This window comes from Taeniopygia guttata, chromosome 11 (assembly GCF_048771995.1).
Source record: "Taeniopygia guttata chromosome 11, bTaeGut7.mat, whole genome shotgun sequence".
Taxonomy (NCBI): Eukaryota; Metazoa; Chordata; class Aves; order Passeriformes; family Estrildidae; genus Taeniopygia; species Taeniopygia guttata.
Window position 1 is genome coordinate 10,578,372 of NC_133036.1, and position 17,461 is coordinate 10,595,832.

At 46.1% G+C, this 17,461-nt stretch overlaps 1 protein-coding gene across 2 annotated transcripts in view; it reads left to right on the top strand.

The window, feature by feature from the left end:
* The first annotated feature begins 5,204 nt into the window (after positions 1-5,204).
* BANP (BTG3 associated nuclear protein) overlaps positions 5,205-17,461 on the top strand; it is a 111,909-nt gene continuing 99,652 nt past the window's right edge. For both annotated transcript variants that reach the window (XM_030282266.4, XM_072934217.1), the window contains exons 1-2: positions 5,205-5,340; positions 16,580-16,720. In XM_030282266.4, coding sequence (XP_030138126.4) covers positions 16,651-16,720 — 70 coding nt within the window. In that variant the 5' untranslated portion in view covers positions 5,205-5,340; positions 16,580-16,650. The remainder of the gene's footprint in view (positions 5,341-16,579; positions 16,721-17,461) is intronic.

A 17,461-nucleotide genomic window follows, 5' to 3' on the forward strand; every position in this document is an offset into this window, starting at 1 on the left:
AAGGCTGGGCCCAGGAGAGGAAACATTTTAGCTCTGAGCATTTACTACAGCAGCATTGCAGCCTCCAGGTGAGGAGCTGCAGAACAAGGGATGCCAACAGCAGGTTTTGTCACAAAAACATCTTCTGATTTTGTGTAGACTAAAAATGGTGACAAAGACCCATAATTACTCCTCTGCTCACACTTAGGCCCAGCTGAAATTTTTGTTTGGGTGAGGACAGAGATGTTTTCCTGACCCATATTTATTAGAGATAAGAAAAAGAATGTTACTCTCTTGCTGGTTCCAGGGGTGCTTCCAGTAACTTTGTTACCTTATGTGAAAATCCAGCCTGGAAATCCCACACTATTTTTCTTTACATGTTTGCTCTTCCTCCAACTGAAAAAAAATCCACATCAATGGCACAAACACATCCAAGTCAGAGCTGCAATTTTTCAGGCCAAGCACAGAAAGGAATTATTCCCATAAAATTTCACAATATTTTAGATTATTACCAGCCAAATAGGAATGAAAACAGGGAGCCATTGAAGATGGAATTATCCTTTCCAAGGACAGGGAGTCAAGGATAACCCAGCACAGCCCCTGTGGGTGACAGAATGGGAGAAAAACCTGGAATGGGAGAAAAACTCTGTCTGCAGAGCTTTGCAGTGCCCAGCTTGTAGGGAAATGCAAGATTTCACCATCCCAAGGGTTGGAATTTGCCTCTGGATGAGGTTCTGGCTGACCTGGGTTGCCCCAAAGAGCAGCCCTGCCCTCCTGCCTCTGCCACGTGGAGCTGTGTGGAAACCTGCTCAGGGACATTCTGCCACCCTGGCCACAGCTGGACATCTCCACTCAGTTTATTTTACCTCTCACACCTGCAATGTTAGAGCTAAAAATAATTTTGGATGTGTCGAAATGGATGCACGTCCAGAATGAGGAGATAGTCAAATCCTGCTTAGAATCATAGAAGGATAAAATCCTCTAAAATCTGTAGGTGGAATGAATGCCCTTCAGGCTTTGACAATCCCCCCCAAAGTACTCAGATATTAATACCTGACCAAGTAAACGTGGTCTGGGGCAAATCTGAGCAGAACTGGGCAAACCTCAGCTGTGTGGGGAGCTAAAAGGGCAGAGAAGAAGCTGTGAGAGATCCTGGAAGATCCCAGCCAGGCAAGTGTAAACACAGAGCTTGTGCCAGGGGCTCTTTTCTCAGAAGGGAAGGAGCCTCCCATCATTTGATTTTTTTCCAGGTTGTGTCCAGGGAGGTGGAGGAGTCTGTAAATAAATAAGAGAACATCAAGATCAAGCCTGACCCTTATCACCTTGTTCCTCAGACTGGCAGAAGGGACTCTACAGGACCATGGACTTCGACCACACTGGTGGCAAAATGTGTCACAGTTTCTCTCTCTGCTGAGGGAATGCAGGGTCTTTTCTTCCATCCCTGTTCATGAAAATTAGGAGTATTTTTATTGAACAAAATGGAGTTTACTCAGCAGAAACCAGAATGAGATCAGAGTATTGATACAGAGGTAGCTGAAGTAGGTTCAGGAGCAAAAGCCACTTGATGCTGCCCTGTTTTGTGTCATAAACCACAGAACAATCTGAGGGGATTGAAAATGGATGTGGCATCTGAAAATTAAATAATGAGCTTCTCCTCATATGCTGCTACAGCACATTTGTAAATAATATCAATATTCTCTTGTTTAAAGAGGTATTTTATATAACTTTTTCTTAAGCATCACTGTCACAACATAGGACAGGCTGTGGTCATAAGGGTTTGTTTCCCTTTCCAGTTACAAGAGATAGTATAGAGAAAATTAACAACCCAAGCAGAAAGAAAAGAATAAACAGGGGAGCTTCAAGTACTCTTTTTATTTTGATGTAATTGAGGATTTTATCCTTTGGAAAGAAAATCATTCTTCCAGCAAATACTCTGGAGTGCCTTCTGTGCCCTGCTCACATCTCCCCATCCCTTTTTCCTGTGTCCTCATGCTCAGCACTGAGGATAATTATAGATGTCTGTCACTTGTTTAAACAAAAGCTTTGTTTGGCAACCTTTATTTTTCTGCTGCAGCTGCAAAATTGTGTGCACAGTGTGTTAATTTTTTACCTTTGATGCTGTGGGAAGGGTTTTTTTCCTTAATGAAAAAAAAAAAGGAAACCAATGAATGAGTTCCCAGTCTCTCCTGATCCACACAAAACATGTGAAAGCAGCAACTTCCTTAGAAAAGAACAGTAGATGAATGCTGAGAGCAGGGTGAAATAAACTGGATATTTCCTGGAAGCAAATTACTCCTCATAACATGGCAAAGCACAGATATAAAATACAAGAGTTCAGAAAAAAAAGAGCATGAAAATGTGAGGAAATAAAACAACAAAGAAATCCCTTGTTTTATTTAGGACAACAGACTAACAGGGCAACAGGGGGTATTTTCTCCTGTAAAATTAAAAAATTAAATTATATATTAGCAGCCTGAAGTTCTCAGTTGGTTTTATATGAGGACAGGAAATTAAGAATGGATTTGATGTAGGCACTTGAGCAAATTATCGTGGTTTAAATCAAAATAAACCTTCCAGTGTATCAAGTTCTTCTTGGCATTTGCTCATAGGCAGACTTATCCCAGGGTAAAGTGAAACCCTCATTCACTAAATGGGGATTACACTGAATTTCTTTCAATTATTGCAGAAATAGTCACAGGAGCTCAGTTTTGGCAGCAGCTGAAGCTCAGGAGATTGTGAAGCACAGGAAGCAATTACCCTTTGGTCAGTCACTCACTGGTACTGGGAATCAGACTAAAAAGCCAAATCTGGGCCTCCAGATTTAACAGAAACATCCTTTTCCTCGTGTTTTCAGTCAGACTAAGTGTTTATCATTTCTGGCTGTGCAGTCTCAAGGAAATACGAGGTAAATAATGATAAAGGAGTCTGTCCCTGATTTATTGGTGTCATCCATAATTCAAAAAATAAATGCCTTCTGGTTTGAAAAAAAAATCCAAATTAATTTCTCTGGTAAAGAGGGAAAAACTCTTCCAAGGGGTGAGGTAATTGTGGATTCTCAGCTGTTGGATCAGAGTGGATGGGCAGGAGGAGGTGCTGCAGCCTCCCTTGGGGAGAAATTGTTTTATTTGTTTATTCTGCTGTTATCTCTGATCAGAGTTGCAGACATCAGTCGGATCCCGCCAGTATTTCCTGCAGTTAATTTGAGCCAAATTAACTTTGGGTAAATACCATAACTGGTTTATGACCATGACAGCTTTTGTGTTTGTGTTGGGAAATGATTCATGGCTCTCCAGAGGAGAAGCACCTCACACCTCCAGCAAACAGGAGTTAATAATCTTTGGGATGGCAAGATGATGAAAATATGAGAAAACAGGGCAGCTTTTACCCTGGGCTGGGTTAGGATGGCAAAAGCTTTTGCCAGCAGCTCCCACAGCAGCTGGAACATGGATATTTGTATCCCTGTTTTTCCAGCTGGGACCTGCAATTGCTTGAGTCCAGCAGAAACCCTACAGCAAAACTGTTGCAGGGCAAATAGGTGCAGCAAAGCGTGAAATAATCCGGTGTGAAAAGTCAGATTCTAAGTAGTTTAACCTTTGAACTGCCTAATCTGTTTGTGAAGGGGGAGAACATGGTAAATAAATCAACAGGCTCAGCTGAGCACTCCCAAACCTGCAGGAGGGCAGGAGGGAGCAATTTCCCAACACACCAGGCCTGCAGGTGTCTGGAGAACCTCTTACAGCTGAACCAGAGTGGATTCAGCTGTGTGACATGGCACTGGAGAACCCCATTAAGCATCTTATTTAGGAATTTTCATTAAATTTATTTAGGGAATGTTTTAATGCAGAAGTTGCTGCTGGCTACGGTGAAGCTGAAAAGTGAAGCGTGGTTGGTCTTTATTGGGCAACACTGTGCTATATAAAGACATCAATTTGTCTAATCTTTGTCCTCTTTCACAGCCATTTGCACACGCTTCCTCCGTGCTTCTTTTTTGGAGGCTTTTTGCATATTTTTATCCTGCCCAGAAGGTTTCACGGCGCGTTCTGCACCTTCGCCCAGCCCTCCTGTTCTCACAGCACGCACAGGAGTGACAGAAGAGCGAGGCTGATGAGCCAATTTAGCAAATTCCCACTTGCTGCCTGCTGCTCAGCCTGCTCTGGGCACGGTGACGTTGCTGTCCTTAGCACGACAGTGACATCCAGGAGGAATCTGATGGAAGCAGCAGATGATGGGGAAGGTGTGAATGATTTTGGAGGTGCAGATTCCTGTTCAATCTGCCGGCTTTGCTGGCTGAGCGCTGTGGACATTGAGGGGCTGGAACGTGTCCAGGGAAGGGAACGGAGCGGGGAAGGGGATGGAGAATTCCTAAGGGAGCTGGAAAATCCTGAGGGAGATGGGAAAGGGCTGGAGAATTCCTAAGGGAGCTGGGAAGGGGCTGGAGGATCCTGAGGGATTTGGGAAGGGGCTGGAGAATTCCTGAGGGAGTGGGAAAGATGCTCAAAAATTCCTGAGGGAGATGGAAAGGGGATGGAGAATTCCTGAGGGATTTGGAAAATCCTGAGGGATCTGGGAAGGGGCTGGAGGATCCTGAGGGAGCTGGGAAGGGGCTGGAGGATCCTGAGGGATTTGGGAAGGGGCTGGAGGATCCTGAGGGATTTGGGAAGGTGCTGGAGGATCCTGAGGGATTTAGGAAGGGACTGGAGGATCCTGAGGGAGCTGAGGGGGCTCAGCCTGGAGCAAAGGAGGCTCAGGGATCCTCCTGGCCCTGCACAGCTCCTGCCAGGAGGGGACAGCCACGGGGTCGGGCTCTGCTCCTGGAACAGGGACAGAAGGAGAGGGAACGGCCTCAGGGCAGGCTCAGGGTGGGCAGCAGCAGGAATTTCCCCATGGAAAGGGGGCTCAGGGATTGGAAGTGCCCAGGGAGGGTTGGAGTGCCCATCCCTGGAGGTGTCCCAGGAACCCCTGAGGTGGCACTCAGAGCTCGGGGATGGGGACAAGGTGGGGATGGGGCACAGGGTGAATTGCACGATCCCGGAGCTCTTTTCCACCACCCTCAACGATCCCGGGATAAATCTCTGTGATTCCGTGATTCCCGGACTACACTTCCCGGCACGCCCCGCGCCACCCCCGCGCGTACTACAGGTCCCGGCGTGCTCCTGCGGGGGCGCGCGCGCTGCCCTCTGGGACTCGTAGTCCGCTCCCCCCCGCTGCGGCGCCTCGGCGGCGGGGCAAGGGCGGGGGCAGCGCGCGGGCGCGCGGCGCGTGCGCGGCGCGGGGCCGCCGGCCGGATCTCTCGCGAGGAAGGACGCCATTATCGCAGCCGCCGCACAAAACACCACGAGAACTCGGCGCCCGCCTCACACGGTAACGCGGCGCCCCCGCGGGCGGCAGCTCCGCTGCGCGCCCACCCCCCCGTCCGCACGGCCCCGCACCGGGGGCACCGCGCACACACCGCGCACACACCGCGCTCCCCCACACCCCCCCCGGGCCCTGAGCCGGCGGGGAGGGAGCGGCCGAGGCGGGGGGACCCCACTCCGCCTCACCCACCCACCCCCCCATCCCTCTCATGCATCCCCCTGTGGTTCCATACCGGGGAGAAATCCTTCCCTCAGTGAGGGTGCTGAGGCGTGCCCGGAGAAGGTGTAGCTGCCCCTGGATCCCTGGCAGTGCCCAAGGCCAGGTTGGACAGGGCTTGGAGCAGCTGGGAGATGGTGGAAGGTGTCCCTGCCGTGGCAGGGGTGGTGCGGGATGAGCTTTAAATCCCTTCCACCCAAAGGTTTGGCTCACCCCGTGCTGGGCTCGGTGTCCCGCTGTCCCCCCGGGATGTGTTTGGGGCTGGGGCTGGGCTGGGAGCGCTCCTGGGAGCAGCCCCCGTGTGCTCCTGCAGCGCCTGGCAGGGTGTGCACACCCACAGCAGCGCTGGTGGTTCCTGTCCCCTTCACAGCAGGCAGCTGTGTGACATGGAGGGCTTTAGATGGGATGTGCAGAAGGAATTCCTCCCTGTGTGCCTTTCCCTGGAGCTGCCCCTGCATCCCAAGGCCAGGCTGGACAGGGCTTGCAGCAGCCTGGGATAGTGGAAGGTGTCCCTGCCATGGCAGGGCTGGAACGAGATTTAAAATCCCTTTAAAATCCCTTCCCACCCAAACTATTCCAGGATTCTCTCAACACACTCGTATCCCTATGCCCTTATTTGCAATTCAAGTGTTGCCTCCTTTTCCTCCCTCTCCTCCCCATTTTCTTTTCTTTTTTTTTTTTTTTTTTTTTGTTTTATTTTTAAATCCATCCACAGTGGCAAGTTGTGTACTTCACCAAATATAGTCATTTTATCCTGCTATGGCACGGATAGTTTATGGATCAGTTTATTTTTGGAGCTCTCCAGGGAAGACTTTTTGAAGTAAACAAGGGTTATTAGCAACTGAGAGATTGCTTTGGTGGAAGCAGCTTTAAAATGGTATTTTGGAGTGTTTTTTGGTACTTTCTTGCCTTCTGTGTGAGGATATCTGAGGTGTGGTGCCCTATAGATTCCAATATTTCAAGAGGCAAACCTGACATCTGTGTGACTTCAAATATTTCAACCAAGATTTTAAAATATCAAACAAAAAAGTGTCTGAATTTCACAGCAGTGACTCTTGAAACAGAGGATTTTCTCTGCTAGGAAGTTTATATATATATAATTATATATTTTTAAAATAGTTGTTTACAGAAATGCACCAGAATAACAAGACTTTGATTCTGAAACCCTGAGTAAATTTCCCCACAATAAACGGAAGTAGTTTCATTTTCAGTAATAGTTGCTAGGAGGAAAGATTAATTAATTTATTGAGAGAATAAAAAGATGGAGGTTAGATTTGGGAAACATTCCATCTTCTCCAGAGGACAAAAAGATTTTATAACTTTGTTTTTTTTCAGTTTATCATCTCTTCTACAGCTGGGTGTTCTGTGTGAATCACCCAGCCATGTGAAAGCTGTGTGCTTCCAGAGCAGGTGTTAATTAGGGTTCTTTTAAAGGGCTAATTGATTAATAACATCCAGAGTAATTTAATAAAACCATTAAAGGTGTGCTGCTAATTAGCAATGCTCACAGCTGCAGCTTCCAGAGGCACCTGCTCCAAGAAATAAGTGTGGAAAAGGCTCTTTTCCTGCCTGTGCTGCTTTTACCATCTTTTTTTCTGGAATTTTGGGCAATCAGATGAGGAAAAATGAGCTTTTAGAGCTGCTGCCTGTGGATTTACCTTGGCTTGGGAAGGAGTGGTTGTGTCCCATGGGATTCACATCCCGGGAATTCCAGGGTGTTCTCCTGTTTGGAGTTTGCCTCTGAATTTTCTCTTGAGCTTCCCCCTCATCTTGTAAAACTCTTTAGATGCAGGAACAGCACACAGCTTTACTGTGTCAGAATTCCAGGGTTTTCTTTTATCAGAATTCCAGGGTTTTCCTTTATTGTGTCAGAATTCCAAGGTTTTCTTTTATTTTATCAGAATTCCAAGGTATTCCTTTATTGTGTCAGAATTCCAGGGTTTTCTTTTATCAGAATTCCAGGGTATTCCTTTATTGTGTCAGAATTCCAGGGTTTTCATCTCTTTCCTTGGAGGAACCCTGGAACTGGAATTGCTGGGATTGAGCCACTTGTAGGAGGAGACAGAGCAAAGCCAGTGGTTGGAATTAAAACCACAAAATGTCTTTGTATGCAGAACTTTGCCAATAAAATTTTGGTCATAGGTTGATTTCCTTTAGTTTGAAACTCGATATTTAGTTATTGACAGTTGAAATAACCTTATTTTCTGCTTTATTCATACTTGTTGAAAGGTTAATTACCACTTTCCCCCCCCCCCCCGCCCTTTCTTTCCCAAGTAAAATAAAAGGAATAAAACATCTTCACAGTCACATAAAACTTGTTTCCTTGCAGGTTTAGGTTTTTAAAGATGCTGGAAAATAGTGAATTTTGCAACCAGTTAGACTGAAAAATACAAAAGGTTTAACTTCATCACACCCTTGGTATGTGGGACTTGAAATAAAATAATTTGTGGTGGTGTCTGTTGAACAGAATCATTTGATGTTGCTTCCTGTTTGTAACCCCTGATTTAGAGCTCTGGGCTGGGGACAAGGTGGGGATGGGGCACAGGGGGAATTCCACCATCGCAGAGCTCTTTTCCACCCTCAGTAATCATATGAAAATAATTCAGATTTTGAAGAGCTGTTCGTGTTTCCCTACTGAAATGATGCTCCTCAGTTTATTTTCATTCCTATTTTTGGCAAGAATTTGAGAATCCTGCTATCTCTCTGTTATACAGCAGTGCTAAGGTCTGGTTTGGCAGCTGGAATGGTTTCTTTTCCTTGATGCCTGCAACAGGAAAATCCATTAGAAGACTTTGGACTGAGCAGGTTGTATTTGATGTTGGCTTTTCTGCTTTTTTTTTTTTTTTTTTTTAGTAGCAGCAGCCTGTGCCAACACCAGGGGCTGTCCTTGTCTCCTCTGGAATTGCTGGATCAGAAACTTTTTTCCAGTGTATTGAGGACTAGCTGTGCACATATTAGGAAAAAATGAGAAAAAAAACCTATAAATTATTATTATTAATCTAAAGGTAAGCTGGCAGGCCAAGAGGGAATAGCCCTAAGCTGAGGAGGGCAGGGATAAGTGGGATATTAGGAAGGAATTCCTTCCTGTGAGGATGGGGAGCCTTGGCAGAGGTGCCCAAGGCCAGGCTGGATGGGGTTTGGAGCACCCTGGGATGGTGGAAGCTGGATGAAACTAATCCTGGATGTTTGAATTTCCTGGAATAATGGAATACCCTGAGCTGGAAGGGATCATCCAGTCCAGGACATTCCCAAAATTCCACCCTGGGCATCCCTGGCAGCGCTGTCCAACCTCTCCTGGAGCTCCTCACCCTCGGGCAGTGCCCAGCACCCTCTAGGGGAAAAACCTTTGCCTAATATCCACCCTAAACCTGCCCTGGAAGGCCGTGCAGGATTTTTGGAGCTGTTCCCAATAAAAATCCTCCATCTAGTGGCTGAAAACAAGAAAACAGCAGGACAGGATTTGCTCTCTGGGCAGCTCTGCTCTCACTTTTGCTGCTTTTCAGCAAACTCTACAAATTGTGCCTGGTGTGAATGATCCCTGTCGGGAATGATCCCACCAGGATCCCGAATTGCAGCCTCTGCTTTAAGAGCTGCAATCTGCAAGCATTTAGCTCCTTCCTGGGGTGGGCTGCTGCAGTTCAAGGGGATTAAATGGCTGTAAATTGAATTCAGGCCTCTGTGTGTGTGTGCAAGCACCTGAAAGCAGAGCTGGGACACGTGTGAACATTTCCTGCCCAGCTCCTGGGGAGCAAATCCCATCCAGGCTGTGCCACAGGGAGCTGGCACATGGCACAGGAGTTTGAACAAGATCCACAGGGAATTTGGGCTGCAATTCCTGCTCTCTGTGACCACCCACTGCCATTCCTCGTGCTGGGAAGCACAGAAGGCATTCCTGGATTATTTGTTGGGTGTTGTGTTAGGATTGGTGCCAGGGTTAGGAGACTTGGGAAAAGACATCCAAGCAAAACAGTGCCTTGTACCAGGTGGAATGAAAAAAAAAAAACAAAAAAAAAAACCTAAAAAGCAAATATTTCTGAAGGCAAAACAATAAACCAACAATAATAATGGGAGCTTTTGTGGTAATACTTGAGAATTTCTCCCTGCCTGGGAGGCTTTCTACTCCAGAAAGTTTCCAGCTCCTTTATTCCTGGAGCAGACATTTCCTTTTTTTGGTTGCTAGCTGAATTTTACCACTTGCACTGGAGTCTATCACCATAATACCACTGTGAGTGATATTTATTTGATATATCCATCTCCAGAATGTTGTGGCTGGTGTTCTGGTTTTCCCAGATAGGGAATATTTCTGTCATTTTTTTGGGAGAATAGACATTTTTCCTGATCTTTAGCTGAATCAAGGTTGCTTGTCTACTATTACACTCGTTTTTAAGCTGTTAAAACGGAAATGTTTGTGTGGTTTTACTATGAAATTTAATTGAAACACAATGTTTTTCCTTGCCTTTTAAGGTGGATTGAGGATGAGGCTGACAGCCAAACAGATGCTAAGAAAAAATTATTCTCATTTGTTGTTTTGGGTAGCAAGAAGGAAGTGTAAATCTGATCTCTTCCTCCTAAAATGAGTTTTAATTCGCATTGTCAAAGGCTGCAGAGAGCTGGGGCTCAAAGGAGGCTCTTGGATTTATGGTGCTTTGAGCCCTGGATGCTGTTAAATTGTGGTTTTTTGTGTTACATTTGCACTGGTATGGCTTTTTTGGGAATTGGTGCAGGAAGGCTCTTTTTCAGCTGCCAACCAAAGTGATTTTATCATGGAGGAAAAGCCCGCCTCTGGGTTAGAGAATTGGTGCAAGTCACAGGGAGGGACTGAAATGAGAATTGTTGTGTCCTGAGCTCTGCAGCTCCTGAGAATAACTCCATGGATGGAATTATCCCAACATTCCCAGTTGTGCCCTTGGAGCTGCTGCAGAGGGGTCACAGCTGTGCCAGGGGTTTGGAGCCTCCAGAGGGGGATTCTTCCTCCTGGAGACCTTCCCAGGGACAATCCTGTCCTGCTTTGCTGGGATTCCATAGTTTCCTTCCCAGCTGGAGTTAAGTGGGGATAATTCCTTGTCCAGAGACAGCTCCGTGCCCCTCTGGGCTGTTTCCCTGCAGGGATGAGACCTCAGGGATTTAAATAAAAACCGAATTAATGAGTGTTTTGTCCTCTGCATCGTCCCTGGAGAGCATGGATGATGTTTATACCATAATCCCTGTGCAGCTGGAGGTCATTTCTCTGCTCCTGGAGACCAGCCCTGGCCTGTGCTGGGTTTATTCCTGTCACTGGGCTGGGCTTTGTGTTCACCTGCTTTGCAAAACCTTGGAAAGTCTCACTAAATCAGAGTTTTTGCAGAATAAGGACCTTTGGCTCAGAAAAAAAATGGGCAGCTGGGCTCAATTAGTTAATTAATTAAATTCATTTATGGGGAATGGCTTTCCATGGACAGGGAGAGATGGGATGAGGGTGGTGAGGCCCTGGGGTGGATTTCCCAGAGCAGCTGTGGCTGCCCTGGATCTTTGGAAGTGTCCCAGGCCAGGCTGGACAGGGCTTGGAGCAGCCTGGGATGGTGAAAGGTGTCCCTGGGGTGGATGTTGGGATCCAAAACGTGAGGAACTCTCACAGGACTTTGGACCTGTAAGCCAAAGCTTAGAATTAAACACAGGCTTCCAAACTGAGGTGGCAGAAGTGAGAATGTTGATTTATAGGTAAAAGCAGAGACACGTTGAGTAAAGGAAAGTTTAGAGTTTTCAGGTTTTGAGATAGAGAAAAAATAAAAGTTCCAGAGGTAAACAAGGAGTTTAGAATGCAGCATTGTAGGTTTTTGTGTCCAAACATGATTGGCTAAGAAAGATTACACTGTAACATGGGTCCATAAGGCAGAATATTTAAGGATTGGGTCAAAACCATAAACATCCTTGTTGGCAGTGTTTTATTGGTCAATAAATCCTTAACAGGTCTTGTGAGTGAGGGTCTTGTGGACTTCTGAACCATGCAGTGAAGATGTGTGCTGAACTCAACCTTCCTGCCTGTGTAGAAGGTAAAATAAACCACATCAGCAAAAACAACTCAGAGGTCCCATCTCAAATTCCTTCCAAAATTCCCCACAAATGAATTATCACAGGTGGAATGGGAGGATCCTCAAGGTCCCTTCCCACCCCAGCAATTCCATGATTCCAAATGTGGTTGGATAAAGAGTTTTGGAACAGAGATTCCATATTTGAGCATTGCCTTTAATTGATTAGAAGGAAGAGTGGGATGAAGAAGAGGAAGAACTTTTGAGGCTCTTGGGCTGGGCAGAGGGAAATGGCATTTTCCAGCTTTTCTCACACAGCCAGCAGGAATATTTGCCACAGTGCAAGCTGGAATCTGAGGGAAGTTTTTTCATTTATCAGTAGCCCTGGGAAATGTCCCAAGAGAGCTCAGCTGCTCCAGCCAGAGCAGTGCAATTCCACACTCCAAGCAGAGCTTTGGAATGTGTTTGGATTTTTTAAAAGATGCTGTTTACCCTCGCTAATTAATGTGAGAGAAGGTTTCTGGTTTGTGTGTGTGTTCTCCTGTGTTAACAAGGCATTGGATGGGTTTGGTTATCCACTTTGGAATGCTGCCCCGTGACTCAGGAAAAGCATCAGATATTTCAGTAAATAGCTTTGTTTACAAGGGACTGCTCAGAAGAATTATTTGGAATTAATGTTTTAAAATAGATTAATTAAATTACATTAAACTTGTGTGTGGAAAAGCTAATCTGGAATTCAGGTGAATTTAATTTAGTTGTTTACAAATATTAATTTACTTAATTAAACAAAGGCTGATTGAATTCTGTGTTAAGTGTATCAATTCTGAGCATGAGTATTGGCAGAGATATTTAATGTAATTTATCTAATCAGCTTTAAATTTATATCTTTAGTTGTCTGTGATGAGGTTTTTTGAGTATTCCAGTCCCGGAGCCGCTTCCAGGCAAATGCTTACAGGGATGCTCAAGGCTTTTTGCTCCTGTTTTTGAGGGAAAATGAGATAATTTGTAGTTATAGTTTCATTTATCCAGCAGGAGCAGGTATCTGCTGGGATTATTGGATCAGAGGAACAAAGTGGGGTCTGGCCTGGGGTGGGGAAAGGGGGGGGCAGTGGAAGAGCTGCTCTGGTAATGGGCTGCAAAAGCTCTGAGGGGTTAGAAACGTTTGGGGAACCTGGGATTTGATTATTGAAACCACAAATTGATTATTGAGGGTGGGAAGAAGCTCTGGGATCACCCAGCTGTGCCCAGTGCCCACCTTGTCCCCATCCCCGAGCTCTGAGTGCCACCTCAGGGATTCCTGGGACACCTCCAAGGATGGGCACTCCAACCCTCCCTGGGCACTTCCAATCCCTGAGCCCCCTTTCCATGGGGAAATTCCTGCTGCTGCCCACCCTGAGCCTGCCCTGAGGCCGTTCCCTCTCCTGTCCCTGTTCCTGGAGCAGAGCCCGACCCCCCGGCTGTCCCCTCCTGGCAGGAGCTGTGCAGGGCCAGGAGGGTCCCTGAGCCTCCTTTGCCCCAGGCTGAGCCCCCTCAGCTCCCTCAGCATCCTCCAGCCCCTTCCCAGCTCCCTCAGGATCCTCCAGTGCCTTCCCAAATCCCTCAGGATCCTCCAGCCCCTTCCCAGCTCCCTCAGGATCCTCCAGTGCCTTCCCAAATCCCTCAGGATCCTCCAGTCCCTTCCCAGCTCCCTCAGGATCCTCCAGACCTTTCCCAAATCCCTCAGGAACTCTCCAGCCACTTTCCATCTCCCTCAGGAATTCTCCAGCCCCTTCCCAGCTCCCTCAGGAATTCTCCAGCCCTTTCCCAGCTCCCTCAGGAATTCTCCAGCCCCTTCCCAGCTCCCTCAGGATCTTCCAGACCCTTCCCAAATCCCTCAGGATTTTCCAACCCCTTCCCAGCTCCCTCAGGAATTCTCCAGCCCCTTCCCAGCTCCCTCAGGATCTTCCAGACCCTTCCCAAATCCCTCAGGATCTTCCAGCCCCTTCCCAGCTCCCTCAGGAATTCTCCAGCCACTTTCCATCTCCCTCAGGAATTCTCCATCCCCTTCCCAGCTCCCTCAGGATTCTCCATCCCCTTCCCAGCTCCGTCCCCTTCCCTGGACACGCTCCAGCCCCTCCAGGTCTGTTTTGGAGGATTCTCCAAACCTGACCAGAACCCCAGGCGTGGCCTCAGCGGTGCCCAGCACAGGGGACAGTCCCTGCCCTGGGGCTGTGGCCATGCCAGAGCTGGTGCCAACCCACCTGGCACACCTGGGCTCCAGTCCCCAGCATCCCCAGTCCTTTCCCAGCTTTCCAGCCTGGAGCTCCAGGGGATGTTGTGGCCCAAGGGCCCTGTGGAACCTCATGGATCCAACCTGGCCCTTTTGGAGGGAATTGGGAGTGGACAGGGGAAGAAATCCCTCCAGGACACACCATAACCTGTTCCTCACTTTCAGAGTTGGAGGAGCCCCTGGAATTCTCTGGGAGAATCCAAAAGTGCAGTGTAGACCCACCAAAAGCACTGGGCTGGAATTGGTGTGAGCCTGGCTGGCCAGGAACTCCTCTAATGGAATATTTTCCACTGCCTGGTAGAACCTTCTTCCACATCCCCTGCCCCAGACAGGGGCAAAATGACCATAAAATAGTCCTGTGTTGATCCAACTTCCACGTGCTGCTCGGGGAGGAGAAGTTCCTTGGCCCTGCTGTGGTTTATCCCCAGCTTCCTGGCTTTCTGCTAATATTTCTTTTTTATAACTTAAAATTTGTTCCTGGGAATAGTTCAGCAGTGGTGGCTCGATGCCAATGTACATACACTTAATTTAGATTTAATGGGGACTAGAGTTTCAGACAGGAGGTGGAAAAAAGGGGGAATATAGAGGAAATTTCAAGAAAAGGAGTGTTTTACGTGAGGAAACACTGGTAAATACTTCACCAAGTACATGGAAACCATAATGGCAAAGTTACTCTGAATTTGTTGACTGAAGCTTTTTGAAGCTGATAAACTCCTCTAACTCTCATCCTGTTGAATTTTATCGGGCTTTTCCCCTTGGTTCTGAAAGCAAGGTCAGCCCACCAGTGAAATTTACTGTTAGAAATGGAAATGGTGAGTTTTGGAGAGGGACTCTTTATTCAAGGTGTGAGAACTGCAGTGGCTGCAGCTTTCCTGGGCATTGCTTTCCTCATCAGGATTCCCAATCCTAACCTTGGGCATTGCTTTCCTAATCCCCAGGATTCATAACAAATTTATTTGTTTTCCCCTTTATATTTTGATCCAGGATGGCAGCAGAAGGGAATTTTATCCTGGCTTTGAAAAGACAGAATTGTGGCTGATTTCTTCCAAGCTGTCTGATTTAGTGAGATTGGGATAAAATTTGTTTAAATGGAAATAAATATTGATGTTATGAGCACACGTTTCTCTGTGTGTGTTGGTGGTGGTGGTTGTGCCCTTTCAAGGCTCTGGGACAGAATATTTGGGTTTTCCTGAGGTGAAGTTGAACTTTCTCCCTCTTCACTTTCAGCCTATGTCCCGTGAGAGGTGGACAGTGGGTGCTGGAAACAGGAAATCATTTGAAGAAAGGTTGAATTTAGTGATTTTTAAATTTAATTTTGAAGGCACATGGTTTTGTCTTGAGTTGTCTGTGCAGGGCCAGGAGTTGGATGATCCATGTGGGTCCCTTCAAACTCAGGATTTTTTGTGCTAAATATGTGAAGTATTAAAGTGGATTTTATACATTTATTACAATTTAATTGCAATACAATTAAAAGAAGAAATTTATTGCTAGGATTGGTTTCAATGCAACATGTGCAGCATCAATGAGCCCTGTAATAATGAAGCAAATTACAGTGAATCCTGTAAATAATATGTTTTTAACTGTTCTAATTTGGTTTTTTTTAGTGCTTGGGGTGGTGGATGTGTCCCGTCTCTGGTGCAGGCCATGTGTGACAGGATGGAACAGCACAGCTGCTTTGTTCTGCTCAGCCTGGCCGGGCACCAGGACTTCTCAGAAATGGCAAATTTCACTTGCCAAAATGGCATCCACAAGCACGGAAGGACTGCCAGGTTTTTTGGGCTTGCTGCCACACTCTGTGCTGGCCCAAAAGTCTTTCACCATGAGCAGAATTTCGAGTGACTCAGTGCTGGCAGTGCTGGTATTTTGGGTAAACAGTTGGGAGATGTGGAAGACTCCTCAGAATCCTTCTCTAGGTTGTATTGCTCTCCTCAAAATTTATCCTCTCCAAGTCTGGCCTGATGGATTTCTTGGGCTCAAGTGGAAGAGGAAAATCATTGTGCATAGTTGGATTCCATATTTGTGTTAATGGATGAATTATCATTTCCATCAGTAAATCTCCATTTATCTCTCCAATGTTTTTTACTTCAGGTTAAAAAAGGGGAAAAAAATATCCACTGATCTCTTGGTATTCCTTGTCCAGCCCTTTGTAAACTGGGAGAAAGCACAGCTAGGAGAGATTGTAGTGATTTTATTTCAATTTTACAGGTTGAAGATTTATCTTAAAACACTAATAAAGAACCTGGACTGAGAATTCCAGGAGAGCAAGGCTGAGAAATATTTTGACTTTAAAATCAGGACCACATCCTGGAAAAGGTTTCATCGGAGCTGAACTGTAGAAAAACTGGGCAAGTTCATCCTAAAGAAAAAAGTCAAGTTTTGCTTGAGTTGTTACAAGATGTGAGGAAACTCCTGGTTCTCGCTGAGTTTAGGAAGATTTTAGAGGCCTGACAAGGTTCAGAATTTGCAGTTCTGGTGGACTGGAGCTTTGTGAGCTTTGTGAGTGTGAACCTGGAAGTTCTTCTCCCTGGGAATGTGCAAGGAAAGGTTCAGCTCCTGCCTCAGCCCTGGGGCAGGGAGGTTCCTCTGGAGGGGCTGTAGGAGCTGAGCTGTGGATGCCACTGGACAATCCCTTTGTAGCTTGGTCATTTCTCTGAGAAATTAATCTCTCAATAAAAGGAGAATGAAAAGCAGAAGGCCTTGATGCTGTCTGAGACATTTCACAAATATTAACCCTGTGCTTGCTGCTGTGTTGCAGGAGTGCATGCCGGGCCAGCTCTGCCCTGGGGAGCTGCAGTGGTACCTGAGGGGTTTTGCTGCTGGTTCTGAATGATGTCAGAGCAGGATTTGGCAGATGTGGTTCAGATTGCTGTTGAGGACCTGACTCCTGATAATCCAGGTAGGAAGAGATTTACAGCAGTGCTCATTAACTGGAAATCACTGCTGAGCTTTTCTTTAAAATACAAACCAGGTTTTTATTCCAAAAGGTGCTTTTGAAGCCCATATCCCACGTTTTCCAGAGCTTCACTTGTATTTCTCCAAACCCTTTAGATCAGATTATTTTATTTAGTTCACTTTTCTCTTAAAGGCTTTATTGCCTGTTTGTTTTTTTGTGCAGGGGTAGACTAACCCCAAAAACAAGTAAATATTCCTGCTGTCTTGTTTTTCTCCATGGTTTAGTCTTTTTCTCCAGTGGGAACTGCTCCCCATCCATTAGGGATTGTTTATGTGTAAGACACTTTTCTCATCCATTATTAAAATTCTTTGGACAGTCAAATTGCAAAACACTTCTGAAAGCAAATATTTGTATATCACTTGTTCATAAATTGACTTCCTGAGTGAAAATACATTGAGATGTTGGCCCTCTGTGACTATTGCAAGTAAGAACAGTAATGGAAATGAGAGATGCAGGCCAAAGACTGCTTTTCTGATACAAAATGAAGAAGTTACTCAGAAATGAGTTGGAGGAGAAACTGGGAACTTCCAGTCCTTCAAAAGTCTTTGCTTGGTAGAGGAACTCAAACCTGGTCCCATCACCACTGTCAGAGATTTGAGAGAAACCCCGAGAAAATGTTAAAGAACACATTAAATATCTTAATTAAATGGACATGCTTTTGTTTTCTCCACTTACTGTATTTTT